The sequence below is a fragment of the Orcinus orca genome, chromosome 12 (assembly GCF_937001465.1).
Source record: "Orcinus orca chromosome 12, mOrcOrc1.1, whole genome shotgun sequence".
NCBI lineage: Eukaryota > Metazoa > Chordata > Mammalia > Artiodactyla > Delphinidae > Orcinus > Orcinus orca.
The window spans coordinates 19974592-19994942 of record NC_064570.1 but is presented as its reverse complement, the minus strand read 5'-3'; the positions used below and the strand labels follow the sequence as shown (position 1 = coordinate 19994942).

Genomic DNA, 20351 nt, shown 5'->3' with positions numbered 1-20351 from the left:
CTGGTCAGATAACTGAAATTTCCGGATGACAGCAGACCTTCAGCATAACTTCAAGACAGCAATTTGTTTGTGAGATAAATTGAAAGGGGATATCTAGTTGATAGTTTTTGAATTTTAAGGAAATCTAGTGGTTTGTGACTTATATTTGGGTATCTGTTCGTACAGGGATGTTTGGCATATCGTTGGGGTCTGTAATCTGGTTATCTAGTCCCAACATGTGTGATGCTAGAGTTGTGGTTTTCCAGCATTAGCAGGATGGGCAAATTGCACCTGGGACTCAGAGGTCCTGGGGATCCAGGGGGCCGGAAACATTCTCTACTGTTTCCTCAAGGTGACAGCTCACCAAGGATCAGGAAGCCCTGATTGAAGGGAACCACGTGTTCCCCAGAGTGGTCTTAAAGAGGAGATTGAAACAGGAACTTCTCGCCAAGAGAGGATGACCTTATGGCAAAAGGTGCCAGGCAGGAAGCAGATCCTAGTTACCCGACCAGGTGATGAGGGGAGAGCAGTTGTGACCAGGGTGACTCTACAGCGACTTCAGACTCACAGTTGACTTGACACAGAAAGCTGCCACCAAAATGCCTTTCTGAAATGCAGCCTATGAGTTGGTTTTAATGCCACCTTGATTTTAATGAATTGATTTTCTCCTTGAAAGTACTTCATAATGGAAGTATCTGATGGACTCAGTGGCTGTTAATATGTTGGTATACTTGGCCATCTGCACTGTGTACTGTCTGTTCCATTTATTTAGTAGTCACGGAGGATAGAATAATGGACAATTTTAGCTTAGTGACATTTTGAGTGACTGTTGCCTTTTATTAATTTATGCAGTTCTGCTACTAGATGATTAATGGTAATGGTAGTTCTCTAAGGGTGTGTGTGTGTGTGTGTGTGTGTGTGTGTGTGTGTGTGTGAGAGAGAGAGAGAGAGACAGAGAGAGACAGAGAGAGAGAAAGACGGAGTCTGAGTAGCACCACTCTCTTGGTGAATCCTTTGGGAAGGATGCTTCCCATAGTGACAACACAGAGAGAAACCGCTCAATGCTAAATTTCCTTTATGATATTGACATCCTTTAGGATGACCAATATTGAAAATTATAATTTGAAGCTATATTTTGCTCAATTTACAATATCTAATTTTTAAAAATTTTATCCTGGAAAGACACAGTCAACTTCCAATTTCAAGGTCTACTCTTGCTTTAATATTTAGTAAATATTTATGAAGTACACAGTATGTACCAGACACTGGGCTGAATTCAAGGATGGCGTGGATAACAGGGTAGACCTCCACTCTTTGAGCTTACAGCCTAGTAGGAGGATACAGACCTTAAACAAGTCTGTATTCTGTAAGCCTGTGACTGAGCAAAAGGAGGTAGCTGTAAGAGCGACAGGTAGACATAATCTAACCTGGGTGCAGTGAAGTTTCTCCTGGAGAAATGATATTTAAACTGGGACTTAAGATGACTTTAAAATTAAGGAAGGAACTGAGATTGTAGGCTTACATGTGGGAGATGTGCATTGGGGAAGAAAATGAGAGCTTTCTGGGCAATAGGAACTGCTTTTTCACAGGTCAGAAGTTGAAGAGTTGGGTGCCCCAGAACTGTTGTTTAAAACATGTAAAATACAAAAACCTTTGACTGGGTTTTCAAACTTGTTCAGTTTCATTTATACAATCTGATTTTAGGAATTAGGGTGGGGCAATAGTTTGATAACTTGAAAATATTTGTTAATAACTGTTCTTAAACTCATGTTCATGTGCAGATCAAACCTGCTTATATAAAGTGCACCTCAGAAGGAAAGCCACTGTATTTTAACTCACTAGGATGTTAGTATGTTTTAGTAACAATTGGTATAGAGTCAAGGATTTTGAACATTTTACTTTGTTGTGAAAAATATTTTTCTTAATAGCTATGCTATGTTGGAATAGTTTGCTATGTTGGAATTTAAAATGTACTTTGTTTCTTTATTTTTTATGATTTCAAGTTGGCTTGTTCAAATTATCTTGAAAGTGCAGTTAATTGTAAATTTGTTCCACTTAGTAATTTAACTTTTTTTCTACTCTATTGTCTAACATATATTTATAATCACAGATAATGGGAAAAGAACGTTACTGGCATTGATTTCTTACTTTTTTTTTGTTTTTTGGTTTTTTTTTTTTGGCTGAGTTGGGTCCTCGTTGCTGTGCGCGGGCTTTCTCTAGTTGTGGCGAGCGGGGGCTACTCTTCGTTGCGGTGCGCGGGCTTCTCATTGCAGTGGCTTCTCTTGTTGCAGAGCACGGGCTCTAGGCACGTGAGCTTCAGTAGTTGTGGCACGCGGGCTCAGTAGTTGTGGCTCGTGGGCTCCAGAGCGCAGAATCAGTAGTTGTGGCGCACGGGCTTAGTTACTCTGGAGCATGTGGGATCTTCCCGGACCAGGGCTCGAACCCGTGTTCCCTGCATTGGCAGGAGGATTCTTAACCACTGCACCACCAGGGAAGTCCGATTTCTTACTTTTTAAATGCTGCTGTCGACCAGGTGATACCACTCTTTTATCTGTCAAAATGTGATTCCATAATTATTAATAGAGTGGTTAAAATTTATGAGATTAGTTGTTGAAAGAAAATATCATTTATAAATAATTAATTGAATAATTTGTTGACATCAGCAAGTTAATTGTAATAATTGATTAGTTAATTGCAATCACTCACTGTCCCAGAAGTCTCACAAACTGTCTCAAAGCATATTTACATAGCACGTAATGACCTTTGAGGATATTATTAGGTTGTATTTTTTTTAGGTGATATCTAACTATTTTTTAAAAGGTATGATCCTTCATTTTCTAAACCTGAAACTCAGGCAGTGATCCTACTGAGCTCTTGACAATCAATCCTAAACTGTCTCTGAATTCCGGTCTCACTTTTGAAAGGAACAGTGGATTTCTTTTCCCCTAATGGTTAACTTTGTTGATTTAGCCTGAGCCTTGGGATATAGTTGGGAAGTTGTTGCTAACCTCACTTCTTCACCTTCAGAAAAGGGGTCAGGATTCCTTCAGAGAAAACACTTCTGTGGCCATGTAGGGTTAGGTAAATATGCCGTGCAAAAATAAACCAAAATGATGTCAGCAAGGCCCAAAGAGGATGAATCTATTCTAATACCAACTTAGTTGTTGAAGACTTCTTAGTGGTACTATTCTAAATCTCTGTTTCTTATAGGAGGGTTCAAACAGTTCTGTTTATAATAATCTAAGGAAATTTTTTTTGGGGGGGTGGTTCGCAGGCCTCTCACTGTTGTGGCCTCTCCCGTTGCGGAGCACAGGCTCCGGACACGCAGGCTCAGCGGCCATGGCTCACGGGCCCAGCTGCTCCACGGCATGTGGGATCCTCCCGGACCGGGGCACGAACCCGTGTCCCCTGCATCAGCAGGCGGACTCTCAACCACTGCACCACCAGGGAAGCCCTAAGGAAATATTTCTGCTTACACAGCTGCAGCCACTACTTGATTATAGAACATTATAAAGAAATAAAATGTATGTGATTTACATTACAAAGCGTTTACATATAATATCTCTATGGGTTATATCATTGAAGAAATGTCCAGTTAGGGCAAAACTGGTATTAAAATATCAATTATTAAATAAGTAAATGAATAAATGTTTTGCTTTATTTGTGCAGTTTATTTTGACCTGGGTAGTGGGTGTTGTATAAAAAAAGACTAATTGTTGATCAGTGAACCTCTGTGAGCTTTTGTAGCCGTCTTCTGCAAGGTTCTTCTGAAAGTGTGCATCTTAGGCTTTTGATGGTATTTTACTTAGAGAAAAATACGTAGTCTCTTTATTCTAACCCCTAGCTTTTCTTAACCTTCTACATTATGCTTACATTGTTTGAAAGTACACTGCAAGGCTTTCGAGTGAATTCTTAAAGTATTTCTTCTGTTTTCAAATGTTAGTTTAGCTGCTTGAATACTTTGCTGGGATCCCTCTTTGCACATGACTGCCTTATGTTAAATGGTTGGAAGAGCATTGCTTTGTGCTTCTAGATGGATTACATTCCCATAACTAATTATCAATAACCGTTTTGTGCTTTAATGTTTATTTAATGGTCAGAAAGGCTTCCAGGTGACAGAGGTAAGCATTAGTAAGGCAAGTCTCCCAGCTGTGCAATGGGAGTTAACCCTCTTTCGTAGAACTTTAATTTATTTTAGCATTTGATGTTACATCAGGGTCAGGATCTGACAGACTTCCATGCTGGCATCTTGATTTTAAAACCAGTGCGTCATTCCACAGGGATCTATGAAGGAGCATGATTCATTAACTGCAGGTAATTCTAAATTTCCAGCAAAGAGCTCAGGCAAGGCTTTGCAGTGCAGGCTTCTAAATAATAATTTCTCCCTGTTAAATTTTTTGAACGAAGAGATTAAACAAAATGATTACTACATTTCCTTCTAATTATTTGTCTGATTTCTCTTGGCATTACAGTGGCTAATATGCCAGTCTGTCAAGATGAGCTTATTCATACACTCATGGATGCAATTTTGCATCCATCTATGTATCTATCTATGTATCTGTCTATCCGTATACATCTATTTTTCATTAGACTTACTCTGTGTAACAGAGACTGTGAAGGATACAGAAGAAATATTAAGATGATTTTCTGTCTTTAGGAGCTCTTGATATATTTGGCCAAATAAATATGCCACCAAATGTTAAATTAAAAGAACAATGTATGCTGATTTCCTTTTCTTTGATCGTTTTCTGGTTGTTGATTTTCTTCCTAATTTTTGATGAGGCTCCTGTGTGGAAGGGTTTTCCACATATTGAAACTTATGTTGCAACATGAATGATCCCTGGTGGTGCTCTTAACCAAAATGTTATGGAAGTACTTAACGATCATTGACTGGGCCAGTGATGCAGTTCTGTTTTACTCCATCTGTCATTGTGGCCGGATTGGAACAGGCATCACCTGATCTGAAGTGAAGAGGCAAATTTGCTTCGTGCTTTTGGTATCCAAATTTCTTCATGCTGTGGAATGCTCCTGTGAAACTGAGGAAACTATAAATCTTGATGTGCTTCTGTCTTTCTATGTCTCTTGAATATGAAAAGAAGCAAATACGTCAGGCTGCTACAGGAAGTTGTGGTTTGAAGTTGCCTTGTGATTTTAGGTGTGGTCCACTGGTAATGATGTTTAGGAACCTGCACAGGAAATTAGAGGCCAAATTCTCCTTGACAATACAGAGCAAAGGGAGGCCTTGCTTATTTACTCTGTCACTGAGCTTTTTGAGAAAGATGGCTATCATACATCTTTACAGCCGAAGTTTAAAACTGGGCTTTTGATATATGTCTTTGGAGGTCTTAAAATGCATCTCAGGACACAAAAATAAAACAGTTCTATTCTAAAGAATAGGACTGTGTTGTTCAGGAGATGTCATCAAAGAATCTTTCAGCAGAAGTTTCCTTTTCTTTTTCTTTTTTACTGAGAATTTCTATTTGAAACCTCGCAAGTTCAATTTATAACCAGATTGCCATTTACATGCCTACTGTTGCCCAGCCTGAGAACCTTGAATTGGTATCTGGCTGTGTTTCCCTGCTTCCCCATCAGTGTCTGCTGTGTACTCTCTGAGATGGAGGTGCTAGTAAAGTGCAGAAGAGTCAACAATGTTGAGTTTTTGTTCAGTGGTTAACCCTAATTCTGGGTGTACTCAGATTACACTTTGCAGGGAGACCTGATTTGGCTTTGTTGTTAGATAACCCAGAGACCAATGGGCTTGCAAATTTAGAGCATAAATTTTGTAGAAGCCGTCCATCAGACTTTGTGTTCACCTCTCCCATCTCTCAAATATGACCCTATTAATGTCATCTTAGATGTCACAAATCTTCCCAGAAATTATAATACAGCAGTTCTGCCCCATAACCTCGTGTGATACCTTTTTACCATGCTGTTTGGAGTAGTGAGTTGTACAAGGCTTTTCCATGTGTCGTGGTTTGTGTAGGTCTGTAGATACTTGAAGAACAGTCACTTCAACGCTGGCCACTAAGCCTTGGTTCTTAATGGAATACATGGATTGCTTATCAGGAGTAAGTTCTAAATTAATAATAGCATTCTGAGTATTCGAAGAATTTCTGTTTAAATTTTTACCCTGCCCATTTAGAGTTGGAGAAACTAAAGAAGAATGATGATTATAAAGGAAAATTGAAGATGAGAAGTGTAACAAAATTATAGTGTTTGGGTTTGCTCTTCTTTTACTAATTCTGATTCATTACCAGAAATATAATTTTTATTTCTGCAATATGTTGCCTTAATATTCCTTACCAATTAATGCCATGGAGACTCACCCGACACCTTCATGGCCCCTTCTGGTGTCTGCTTTTCTGTTTGTAAGTTCATACTCAGTTGTTGGATGATAGTGGCTGTCACACTAGAGTTAGCTACACATCCCATTTATTCATGAAGAAAAGGTGATTGCCAAATTAATATAGAAAATTGTGTTGACAACCTTATAACAGGAGAGAACTAAACAATTGATAAGACCCTCTGTATTTTAAAGTTTAAATTTGTTGTATTTGTTTAATTACAAAAAGAGACCCTGTTTTTTATAGAAACTTGGAAACTCAGAGAAGTGTAAAGAAGAAAACTAAAATCACCTTTAATCCTCTTATACGGAGATCGCACTATTTTGATTTATTTCTTATAGTCTTCTAATGTATGTGTGTGCAATGATTTACAAATACATAGGCTAATTTAAACACCTACTTTAAAAATTAAATTAACATCACAATATATAGTTTTTTATCCTCCATTTTAAAACCTAATAATAAGCTAACATTAATGTATATTACGAAAGTTTTTACTTTTTTATTTTAAAAACAATCAATGTGATAAATGTGTTTATACATAAATCTTCGTGGGATAGGTAATTTCAACAGTTTTAAGGCTTTTGATACAAATTGCCAAAATGCTTCCTCAGAGTCTGAACCAATTTTTATTATTAATTTATAATAATTCTTATTTTACTTAAACTACACTCAAATTTACTTTTTTTTTTTTTTTTTTTTTTTGCGGTACACGGGCCTCTCACTGTTGTGACCTCTCCCGTTGCGGAGCACAGGCTCCAGACGCGCAGGCTCAGCAGCCATGGCTCACGGGCCCAGCTGCTCCGCGCCATGTGGGATCTTCCTAGAGCGGACACGAACCCATGTGCCCTGCATCGACAGGCGGACTCTCAACCACTGTGCCGCCAGGGAAGCCCTCAAATTTACTTTATAGAAGTGAACAAAATATTTTCCTTTTCAACAGGAGAAATATTATTTTGTCATTATTTTTTATTTGTTAATGAGGATAAACATTTTTATGAGAATGCTTTTTTAAATTTTAGAAATAAATTTTATTAGATTAAAAAGCCAAACTATTAGTAAGTTTGTCTAAATGTAAAAAGAAAGTTTAATTATGTAATATCTTAGTGACCTCTGTAAAACTTCATATTTTGAGGGAAGTTTTGCCTATGTGGAAAGGGGAGAAAGGATTTATTTGGGTATTAAGCAAAGTTGAGTGATCTGGCAGCCACAGTCGTACAAAATTTCAAAAATTTCTCATTGAATTTGAACATCTAACTAGCTGATACATGAAATTTAGATTATAATATTGATACATTCTGTTTTTAAGAATGGGGGAAATCAGTGTCTTATTAAAGATTTAAAAACTATTATTTTCAATGTAGAAATTGTGAAAACACTTAAATTTGTTATCATTTAAGCTAAAATTAACTATTTTGCTTTTAAAAAACTCATTTGTGGAATATGAAAAAAGCAAAGTTTGTATAGCAATCCCAAGTAATGTTGACACTAATACCTAATATTTGCGTTATCTCTTTGCCTTTTTCTGTTCAGGACATCCAGGCAGAAATTGATGCCCACAGTGACATATTTAAAAGCCTTGATGGAAACAGGCAGAAGATGGTAAAAGCTTTGGGAAATTCTGAAGAGGCTACTATGCTTCAGCATCGACTGGATGATATGAACCAAAGATGGAACGACTTAAAAGCAAAATCTGCCAGTATCAGGTCAGCATTGTCAGTATCAAAATAAAAATAATGGGGGAGGAGGATTTTCATGATTTTTGTATATCAGGAAGAGAACAGGAAGCCTTACCAGCATGCTACTTCTTCAGAAATAGTTTAAGATTTAAATGCAAAGATACTTTTTTTTAAAGTTACAGTTTTAGCTCCATTTATGTGCAGTGCCCTCTGTCAACTGTTCCTGACTAGTCACAAATTTGCATATCATATTTTAAACCTAATAATACTAATGATTTTACCAATACCTGCTAGTTGTTGAGTGTTTACCTTAACCAAGTATTGTGTTAGGATCTCTACAAACATTTCTTTATTTAGTATTCAAAAAATCCTAGTGAGGTGAATAGTAAAATCCTTTCTTAACATGAGGTGACAGAGGCTTAATGAATATAAAGAACTTGACAAGATATTGAGCTAACAAGTGCCACACGAGGATTTGAATCTAGATCTTTCTGACTCTTGGCAATGAACGTGTTTTGCTTCGTCAAGCAATTTGTATGTCCAATTTGAAGATGTACTTTTAGAAATTAGATATCACTTATGGACACTAAAATGGATAACTGATGACTCATGTCTCCATTTGGAGAAAGTAAAAAGTAAATAAGGATGAATTTGAGGACCAGAATTTGACTAAGAAAGGACATTGAAAAAAGACCTACTGTGACAGCTATTACTATTATTAGTGGGAGTTAAGAACATTTTGGAATTATGTTTACTAGATGGTGGGTAATACGTAATGGATATGAGTTTAGTGGAAACTGACTAAGAACATGAATGTTGGTGGAAAGACTTGGATCTTGCAGCTAGGTCAGTTTCTTAAATCTTAAAGTTCAGAAACAGTATGATGTATTGAAAAATGTACAGCCTTAAACCAAATGGTCTTGAATTTGACTTGAATTTGACTTGGGCAAGTCACTTAGTCTCTCTGAGCCTTGGTTTTCTCATTTACAAAATCAAAATATAAATATTTAACCCACATGATTGCTGTGAAGATTGAATGGGGTAATCTGATAGTTCCTTAGTCTATGTAATTTCTGTCTAATGTAGCATCTAGTTTATTTTATCTTACATAAAGGGGTTCAGTGGATCTGCTTCAACTGGTTTCTGCATTTTATAGACTACTTCATGGAGAGCAGAAATCTTTTGCGGATTATTTACTGTGAATGAATGTTAAAAAAATTTTCCTTCTGAAGAGAAATCCTGAAAGGCTTTTATTCTTCTGGGGCTCATAAAGGGATATTTGCACTTCTTTTTACACGTAAAGAAGGGGGTAATGTAGCATGACTATGGAAACCTCTGTGTAAAGATCCTGTTGGACATTATCAAGCAACTACTCTTTTTTAGTTAGAGAGGAAAATTAGGGAGTATTGTATAGTGAGAGAATATACTTGTGATTGCTTAAAATTGAATTTTCAATTGGCCAGACCCCATTGGGTTTCACCTTTCTGTTCCCCATAAATATAAATAGATAAAAAGATTTAAAGTGTTAACATAGTAGAAAACATTCACTGAGGTTCTAACAAACCCAACTAGTGTAACAAGCTAAAAGCCACAGGCCTGGCCCTGGTGAAGACTGTGTACATGGTGCTGGAATTTTGAGAGTCTGGAGGATGAGTTCTTCAGGAAGGAGAATTTAATGAAGACAAAAAAAATCTTTGACCTTTCCTGGCCTTTATTGCCTAAGCCTGTCAAGTCACATTTTTTTTTTCTAACCTGGAAAGAAAGAACTCATAAGCTATAGTTGGAATATTATCTAATAAATAATGTTATTTTTAGAAGATGGGGGAATAAGCTTTTGCCAATGGGCTTCTGGATCAAGACAAATCATACATTCCAGTAAAATGTGTTAGTAATGTGATAACAAATTAAAATAATTTTTAGCCTCATTACTCATTTCTGGAGATTCAAGCATTTAATAAGAACTTACTTCTAGGTTTAAGGCATTGTGAATCATAAATAAGATATGGCCCCTACCCCTAGGGGGTTCACAGTTCTCTTCAGGCTAAGATGGGTCCAAAGGAGGAAGTGGTAACTTTCACTTCAGATGATCATCAAAGGCTTCATGAAAGAGATGATAACTAAGCTGAGCCTTGAAAGGTGTATAGTTTTCCCCAGATGGACTGGATGAGGACTGGAGAAAGATATCTAAGCAGGAGACCAGAAATAACACTGTGTTTTCATGGAGCAGTTAAGAAGTTCAGTCTGACTGAGAATAGAATTTGCTGATGATGTAGAGGGGAAAGACTGTGACTAGAGAAAAAGGTGAGGAGGGAGGTAAGACACAAATCATGGAACACCTGTGTGTACCATGCTCCATTCCACTGGTAATGGAATTTGAAAAGTTTTAGGTGGCATGGTTAGACTTAAGCTTTGGAAATATCCCTCCCACACAATTATGGAGAGTGCATTATTAGATGAGAAAAGTTCTAAAGACAAGGAGAGCTGTGAAGAGACCCTTTCAGAGAAATACCCAAGAGTGGAATTGCTGGATCGTATGATAGTTCTATTTTTAATTTTTTGAGGTACCGTTAAACTGTTTTCCATAGTCGCTGCACCATTTTACATTCCCACCAACAGTGCACAAGGGTTCCCTTTTCTCCATGTCCTCACCAACACTTGTTATTTCTTGTCTTTTTGACCATAGCTATTCTGAAAGTTGTGAGGTGATATCTCATTGTGGATTTGATTTGCATTTTCCTGATGATTTTCCTCTATGTTGAACATATTTCCATGTGTCTGTTGGACATCTGTATGTCTTCTTTCGAAAAATGCCTATCAGGTTCTCTGCCCATTTTTAAATCAGATTGTTTTTGTATTGAGTTGTGTGAGTTCTTTATATATTTGGGGTATTAACCCCTTATGGGACATATCATAGGCAAATATCTTTTCCCATTCGGTAGATTACCTTTCCATTTTGTTGATGGTTTCCTTCTCTGTGCAAAAATTTTTTAGTTTGATTAGATCCCATTCCTTTATTTTTGCTTTTGTGCCTTTGCCTAAGGAGACAAATGCAAAATATATATATATATATATATATATATATTGCTAAGACCAACAAAGAGTGTACTGCATAGATGTTTTCTTCTAGGAGTTTTATGTTTTCAGGTCTTACATTTAAGTCTTTAATCCATTTTGAGTTTATTTTTGTATACGGTGTGAGAAAATGGTCTAGTTTCATTTTTTCACTTGTAGCTGTCCAGTTTTCCCAACACTACTTATTGAAGAGACTGTCTTTTCCCCATTGTGTAGTCTTCCCTCTTTTGTTGTAGATTTAATTGACCATATGTGCATGGGCTTATTTCTGGGCTGTCTATTCTGTTCCATTGATCTGTGCTTCTGTTTCTGTGCCAGTACCATACTATTTTGATTACAGTCGCTTTGGGTATTGAGACAAAGAAAATGAAAACACTGCTTTGAAAAGATATATGCACCCCATTGTTCATAGCACCATTATTTACAATAGCCATGACATGGAAACAGTTTGCAACTGCTCATCAACAGTTGAATGCATAAAGAAGATTTTATATATATATATATATACACACACACACACACACACACACACACAATGGAATATTTATATATATGCATATATATGTATATATATGTGTTTGTATATATGTGTGTGTGTGTGTATATACATATATATATATATATATATATAATGGAATATTAGCCATAAAAAAAAGAATGACATTTTACCATTTGTGACAGCATGGATGGACCTGGAGGGTATTATACTTACTGAAATAAGTAAGACAAAGACAAATACTGTATGTTTTCACTTACATGTGGAATCTAGAAAATTAAACAATTGAACAAATATAACAAAACAGAAACAGACTTACAGATACAGAGAACAAACTAGCGGTTACCAGAGGGGAGTGGGGGAGGGGCAACATAGGTGAAGGGAATTAAGGTATAAAACAAATAAGTTTCAAGGATGCAATGTACAGAACAGGGAATATAGTCAGTATTTTATAATAACTGTATGGAGTGTAATCAATAAAAATATTGAATCACTATGTTGTACACCTGACACTGATGTTATATGTCAATCATATCGCAATTAAAAAAATGATAAAACAGTTTATTATTCTTAGTAATGGGCCCTCATATAGTAAGCACACCTCAGAGAGAAGTGGTACAAGATGCATTTAATACTCTGGAGCTAGACTGCCTAGTAAGTTTAAGCACTAGTTTTGTTCCTTGGCAGCTGTGACACTGCGGGGAGGTTACTTGGCCAATATGTATTTCCTCCTGTGCAAAATAGGGATAATAGGAGTAACTTCCTCATAGAGTCATCATGAATAGTTGATTTAATTAGCCTTTATAAAGTACCTAAAACAGTGGCACATGGTAAGCACTAAATAATTGTTAACTATTATTATTACTCTCATTGATTACCATTATGTTTGGAACTAATTAGTTCAGAAGACATAGAAATTCTCCCTACCCCGTCTTGTTTCTTAGTCACTAATATTGGGAATTTCTGAGAAGGTCCCCAACAAGTAGCATCCCTCTTTCTTGGCTGGATTCAGAAGAAATAGGAAACAAAAGTAAGGACAAGTGAGAACAACAGTGTCATGTTAATTACTGACAGAGGCTAGGCTGGAGGAGGTGCTTAGAGTGAGAGCTAAATGGGGCTGTTAACCGGACTCCAGAAGTAGGCAGAATTCCCAGCAGTCACTGGACAATGTGGCCTCCCATGTGGGAAACCCTGCATGGAAGAGTAGAAAAGAACTCAGTCTCTGCAGACTTGTTCTCAAAAGGCAAGAGTGAGCTGAGCTAAGTAGATCAAGTTATTCCCCAAATCTACAAATCAGATTCCTCACTCTACCTCTACAGGGACAGAGAGAGTGAAAGGGTGGAGAAGAGGCCAGGAATGTACTTAGTGAGAAAACCCCTTCCCAAGGAGCTGGGGTGTGGAGGTGTTCTCATTAACAAAAACGTGAAGTAGCTTCCCCCACAGCCAGCTGCCTCCTTCAGTCCTTACTGAAAATGTTGCTTGCTGAGTGCACTATGAATTCCTGTTCCTCTGTTCTTTCCTCTCATTCCTTTAAAGTATAGTCTACACTTGCACTGGCTTCTATTGTGAACAAATTCTCCTATGTCTTTAATATTTGTTTAAACTCTCCCATCACTCTTCTCTATAATTGAAAGTTGACTGTCCCCTTAATTGCCTGCTTTACTTGAAACACTCTTTAATAGAGTTCAGTTTTCCCATTTTCCTCACCTGGCAGTCAACAGGAACATTCTGAATATTTAACAACTACTATGGACACCAAGTAGAATGCTAGCCATAAACTCCCAGTATGGCGCCAGCAGACACTGGCTGAACAGCAGCCCTGCGCACAGGGATAAGAGGGAAAGTTGGCAGCCTCACTGCTATTTCTTAAGCATTGCTTCTCCATCTCTCAACAGCTTGTCGTTAGAAGTGGATACATCTATTATTTTACCCTCTCATCATCTTATTCCTGCTTCCTCCTGATGTATAGGACACTCTTCTACTTTACTCATTGATTTGAGCTTCTGACTTCCTTTTTACTCTGCATCTTTTCCTCACTTATCATCCTTGGTGTCGACATTTCTACTGATAACTCTGTATATTTTGACTTCTCAGTTTCTTCTTACTTTATCTCTAAATGCTTTTATCCCTATTTTGTTTCTAAGCCCCATAGATCTGCCCAGGCCTAGGACTTAGTTGACATCCCATGTTATCTTGGCATCTCTGGGATGAGCAATCTCAGGAGACCAGGGGCAAATTGTTTTCAGAGCACACATTTTATTTTTTTACATCCCACCTGGCCATGCACATCTGAGTGCCATTGATTTTGCCATGTTAGTTGGAGAAGAGCCCTCTGTTTTAGCAAATCAGGATTGTTTAGAACATCATCAGTAAAACAACTCTCCTTCACAGTAAAGTTATGTATTTTATGAAGAGGACCTTCTTTCATTAGCTTCATATGTACCAGGACCACCTATATACTATCCCCTAACTTTGCAGTTTTATTCTGTATATATAATTTGTCTACAATATTCTAACTAGATTGTTTAAAAATGCACATCCTCTAATATTTTCAACTGAGGAATTCCTAGCTTTCTTTTTATTTTTCCTTCATCTTCCCGAACCTACACACCTTTCTCCTTATCTTTAGTTGCTTAAACCCTTCCACTTTTCAGACTTCATCAACCCCATCTACCCAGCTTGGATTTCATTATAAACCATTTCAGTAATGTCAGGACCTTGAAATTCCTCTCCCCCTTGAAATTCCTGTCTGCTTTTCCAATCGCTGATGCTCTGATAATCATACCCTCCCTATCCCCTGATCTAAATTCTGGGCTTCCTAGTGTTGCACTGGAAAGTGAAAAATGATAACATTTCTTCAACTGAGACTTGACAGTTTCTACTTAGAATTGCTATTGCAATTCTGAATGATTTTCTATCATAATCACCACTATCCCTAATTTTTAAAGATTTCGATTCCTCATTGGCTCCCAAAACCTCTCAAAATCTCCGTCTCTGCATGCAGCCTTGCTTCATTCTTTTCTGAGAATAAGGCCATCAGATAGCTGTCCTTTCTGTGCATTCTGTGTTTCAAATTGTGCTTTCATTGTGCCAAAATCAGTATTGTCATGGCCGGGAATATTCGCTGCAATTTATCATCATTTTTAGAAAAGAGACTATCTGTCAAAGATCATAATAACAGCTAATATTTATTGAACATTCACTGTGTCTACGTGAAATGCTTGACGTTACCTCCATTGACCACGGCGTGATCATTGGAACTACGGAATTACATGTTACTCAGAGCCTGGGGTTAATATCTTAAGTACTATTTTCCAGTCTTTTCGGTTAACTTCTTTATTTTTTATTTATCTATATTTTGGGGTGTGTTGGGTCTTAGTTGCAGCACGCAGGATTTTCGTTGAGGCTTGTGGGATCTTTCACTGTGGCACGTGGGCTTCTCTCTAGTTGTGGCGTGCAGGCTCTGTAGTTGTGGCGCAAGGGTTCCAGAGCACACAGGCTGTCTCGTTAAGGTGCGTGAGCTCAGTAGCTGTGGCGCACGGGCTTAGTTGCCCTGCGGCATGTGGGATCCCAGTTCCCTGACCAGGGATCGAACCTGTGTCCCCTGCATTGGAAGGCCGATTCTTTACTGCTGGACCACCAGGGAAGTCCCTTTTTGGATAACTTTGATCACACTTCTAAAATACGGAAATCTAATTTACCAACTATTCCTTTTGCAATCAAAAAACAATACATACAAGTCTGTATTCCACTTAGATCGATATAAGCAAAGATAGTGATTTGAAACCTGAGCTAGAAGATAGGCTCTTAGGAACTTTTAACAATGTTTTTTACTCCCTGGAAAAATGTGAATTGGAAATTACTAATAAATTCAGTAATGTGAAGGCCATGGCTTAAACTTATATGTTAAATTTGTATAATTTAGGATTATGTTAATTAAATATCTACTTATCAGCTTAATGTTTGTTTAATATGGATCCTTATTAACTTACGGTTTCAAAGGCCAGTGAAATTCTCAAATCTAATGAAAACAGGGTTCAAAGATAAAATTCTATCTTCCCTTTCTTTCATGAGCCTCTTAAAGATTCAGAGCACCTTTTTAGAGGCCCTTAGAGGAGATTAACCTTTAACATCATCATTACATCTAACGTTATCACACTTTTACAATGTCATCGACACCACTTTTAACTTTAGGTAGTTGATTTTGCTAACCATATTGTAGAACTTCTAAAATTTTTTTTCTCAGATCTCATAGAGGAAAATTCTGCAGCTTTCCTTCTTGTTTTCCTCTGGCTCAGTGCTTTTCGGTAGAACTTTCTACAATGATGGAAATGTTCTGTATCTGCACTGTTCGGTACAGTAACCACTAGCCATATGTGGCATGTTGAGCAGTTGAAATGTGGCTAGTGCAACTGGTGAACTGAATTTCCTATTTTACTTGTTTTAGTTAACTGAAGCTTTAAATTGAAATAGGCACATATTGCTGGTGGCTACAATATTGGAAGCACAGCTTTGGTGTTCTTTTCAGAACAGACTGAATTCTGAGGACTCTACTTTTTTCTCCTAGTCAGTCTTAATTCCTCTTCTGGGAGCAGAAATAATCCCCTTCTAATGTTACTGGTTATTCTTGCACTAATGAAGGTATTTTCTTTCACTATAACTCAATTTGTAACCTATGGGTATTACCATAAAATAAAAGTTTCTTTGTAGTAAGAATGCCAACATGGGTATTTAATTCTGTGCATTTCTTCCTTACACAACAGGGGATAGTATATCTTTACTCCTCTTAATTTGAGTCATCAAATTCTTTGGCAGACCTACCACTTTTCAAATGTATCTTTACTTGTCTACAAATATACCTTGGCAGTTTCTATCTGCCCTCTTAAGTGCTGTCCATGATGAGAGCAACATAGTGGAAAGAGATTAGAATTTAGTGTGGATTCCAGATTCTCACCATGGCTTCCTGAGCAAGTTCTTCCTTCTCTGAGCTGTAGTTGCCTCAGAGAGTTGTTGTGAGGTTTCCTGTCTCAGAGTATATTTGGTTTACTTGTCTTCCCCCTAACTTGACCCTAGAGCCTTCTATTTCTGAACCAGTGTAGTGCCTGATATCACAGTGGGTGCTCCATCGATGTTTGACTTTATTGAAAAACTGAAAAACTGTATTTTATTTTAATAAGTGCTCCTCTTACTCATTCACACTGTTTGCTCTCTTTTTTTGTATCTGTACTTTGGGAGAAGGGATAAAAACTTCTTTGAAGAAACATGAAAGGTAGAGGCTTTTGGTGATTTAAAATAGATATTAATATTAATACATAGTTTTCTCCATAGTTGCTTTTCTACAATATTTAAATGATGAGGTGCCATTTTTATGGATGTTTATGTTCAAAAAGTTTTCATATTATAGTTTTAAAAATAACTGGTCATTTAAAAATGTTTAGAGAGTTGTAAAATAGATGACTCAATCTAAAAAGAATTAACTTGTGTGAAGCATTTTCTGAAGTAGACATCACCCTGAGTTGCTAATACATGCAATGAAAGTATCTATTGCTTTGCACATGTCAGGTACCCAAAGAATGAACTGAAGCAGATGAGAGGATAATAAAGTCTCTTATCCAAAATGTGAGTGCCCACAGATATGTGTTAGATAAAGAAACATTTTAAGTGAAGATTCTGAAAGCATGAGTGATGACTGCTTAACTGTAATCTTGGGGAAATATAAGCCTCAGAATGTTTCAAGTAAAACTGAAAAAGTACAACTATACCAAACACAAATGTAAGGTTTCTTTTTGCAAAGCATTCAACCCAGTGCCCAAGAAAAGGCTTTCATCTTGAAAGATGAAAGAATTAAATTGAAACTAGGACACTGAAGGCTACTACAGAAGCATGCTTTTATTTGGGCATATGGTAGTAATCCACCAAACACATATTTATAATCTATCAGAGAATAACCAGAACAGATTTTCCCGGCAGAGATTCTGTCACATCAGTTTGCTTTTTACTATGGAAAAAGAAAGATATAGAGAAGCACATAGACCAATGTTATCTTTTTTATTTCGAAGTCCCTTTAGTATCTCGCTGAAAAGAGTATTGCCTTCATCTTTATAAACAGTTCTTCAATGCTGAATGCCATAGATTTCAATGATCAATTTCATTATTTCTGTGCAGTCAAAAAGTAAACTGCATTGGAAAAGACATTATCATGTTCTTCAATACAATGAGTGTGTAAATAGATGTCATAGGAATGTAATGTCTGGTTTGGTTATTGATTAAAGAGTTAAACTATAGACATTGAAGATGCAGGATCAAATAATCTGAAATAAGAGGTCAGGGTGTGTGCATAAGTGTTTTGCACACAAAGACACTCAAGCACTTCTTAATTGACTAAAGACTTCTGATTTCTAGCTGTTATTTATTTATTTATCAATATTCATTATTTTTAAATATTTTATTTATTTATTTATTGGCTGCGTTGGGTCTTTGTTGCTGCGCGTGTACTTTTCTCTAGTTGCGGCGAGTGGGGTCTACTCTTCATTGCGGTGTGCAGGCTTTTCATTGTGGTGGCTTCTCTCGTTGCAGAGCACAGGCTCTAGGGGTGCAGGCTTCAGTAATTGTGGCGCACGGGCTCAGTAGTTGTGCTCGCGGGCTCTAGACCGCAGGCTCAGTAGTTGTGGTGCACAGGCTTAGTTGCTGCACGGCATGTGGGATCTTCCCAGACCAGGGGTCGAACCCATGACCCCTGCATTGGCAGGTGGATTCTTAACCACTGCGCCACCTGGGAAGTCCAGTATTTATTTTTTGGATTTAAAAATACTGGAAAGAAATTGCACCAACTCATTCAAATATACTGAGGACAAAATGCTTTGTAACTGGAAGAGAGAATTTTCAGTTAATATACTTGAAATTATTTAGTTCTGTTCTTTGCCAAGTAAAAGTATTGTTTATCAGGGACATATTTGGCCTAAAATTAATCAGTATGAACACAGAAAAGCTGGCCCTCAAACAGAATCAGAATCTCATTAAAGCATTTGTAATGTGAGGTTAATCATAGCACCTGTAGAATGAACAGAAAAGACTGTAAGTACAAGAGAATAAAATAGAATTTCAAATTATAATTATGATACCTCAAACTTCTTTCTGTACTCCTTTTTTTTTTTTTTCTTTTCTTTTTTTGTGGTACGCGGGCCTGTCACTGTTGTGGCTTCTCCCGTTGCGGAGCACAGGCTCCGGACGCGCAGGCTCAGCGGCCAAGGCTCACGGGCCCAGCCGCTCCGCGGCACGTGGGATCTTTCCGGACCGGGGCACGGACCCGCGTTCCCTGCATCGGCAGGCAGACTCTCAACCACTGCGCCACCAGGAAAGCCCCTGTACTCCTAACTTTTTTTATTTGCGGTACACGGGCCTCTCACTGTTGTGGCCTCTCCTGTTGCGGAGCACAGGCTCCGGACGCTCAGGCTCAGCGGCCATGGCTCACGGGCCCAGCCACTCCACGGCATGTGGGATCTTCCCGAACCAGGGCACGAACCCGTAACCCCTGCATCGGCAGGCAGACTCTCAACCACCGCGCCACCAGGAAGCCCACATGGTATTTTAGAGATATGCAGAACTCCCATTTTTTTCTTTTAGCCAGGAATATTGGCTGATAGACTATGGTCATTGTTTTAGGAATTAGAGATGAACTAAAGATCAGAGATACATAGTTGTTCTTCTGGGAAACATTATGAACTTTTAAACAAGACTTATGATATTGTTGAATATCCACTGCTGGGAATACCACCTAATGTGATCAGTGGGGAAATATTTGTTTGAATGAACTATAGCAGAGCTATTAGCTTTGAGACAAAGACTCAAGTAGGTCAGATGTCCAAAAAGGAAATTCCTGATAGGTCTGAGGGGCAGTAGTTGCTGTGCTTGGTTGATTTGTTTCATATCACTCAGTAAAGGAGCAATTTTGTGGAAGTGGGGATCATAAGCCAATGTTAAGGTGAACGTTGTGGTATGAGAGGATGTGAAACATGGTCAACAGAGATTTCTTGTACCTGGGGTTGCCCCAAATGAGTCATCTTTTGCTATCATAAATCTTTAGTCTTTGGAAGCTGTTGTGTAACAAGGCTTATGTCTGTCTCCATCAGCCTTGCCCCTTTCATTCTGAAAGGTTATGGACAGTCAAGACAATTCCATTTCATGCAGTTTAGCATGTAAGTCCACATTTATGGTCTGTCCACTGGGGTGATGCAAGATTGAGGAAACACTGATTCCTTGAGTCTCTCGAGTTGTTTTTGACTTACTTATCTTTTTAAATCCAACTCATGTGGTGTGGGCTTGAGGCAGGGCTTTCTCCATGGCTTTGGGCTTTCTCCAAGGATCTAGCAGGAGCAACTAGCAAACTTGTTTCTTATTTACTTTTCTATTTTCAAAGGCTTTATTCTTATTGAAGGCTTCATCACATAAAAAATATTTTTCCTAAACATAGTTCCCTAATTATGAAGTTCATAATTTAAAAACCTGAAGATACTTTTCTGTGCTAAAAACAGAAATTATTATTGAAACAAAGACCTCATCTTTGAATCCGAGTATAAAGTACTGCAGTGATTTCTGCTCAGTTGTTTTCTATTCATAACATTTGTCACTGGACATCAGTCAGCCATAAGCCAAATAGTGTTCTGTCCAAGTAATCCTTTATTGTTTTTCAACTTTTTGAGATAAATGTTGGTGATGTTCTGCTTTCAGTAATTTATTTGAATACAAGAGAAATCAAGACATTAGTAATTTTCCCCCCTCAAA

General features: G+C 37.7%; 1 protein-coding gene across 10 annotated transcripts in view; it reads left to right on the top strand.

Annotated features, from left to right (window-relative positions):
• The window catches only part of UTRN (utrophin), a 1623662-nt gene that overhangs the window by 335117 nt on the left and 1268194 nt on the right, over positions 1–20351 (top strand). For all 10 annotated transcript variants that reach the window (XR_007470554.1, XM_049695369.1, XM_049695368.1 and 7 more), the window contains one exon: positions 7857–8029. Coding sequence is in view for 9 of the 10 variants with exons in the window: in XM_049695369.1 (XP_049551326.1) it covers positions 7857–8029 (173 nt within the window). In the remaining variant the exon portion in view is untranslated. The remainder of the gene's footprint in view (positions 1–7856; positions 8030–20351) is intronic.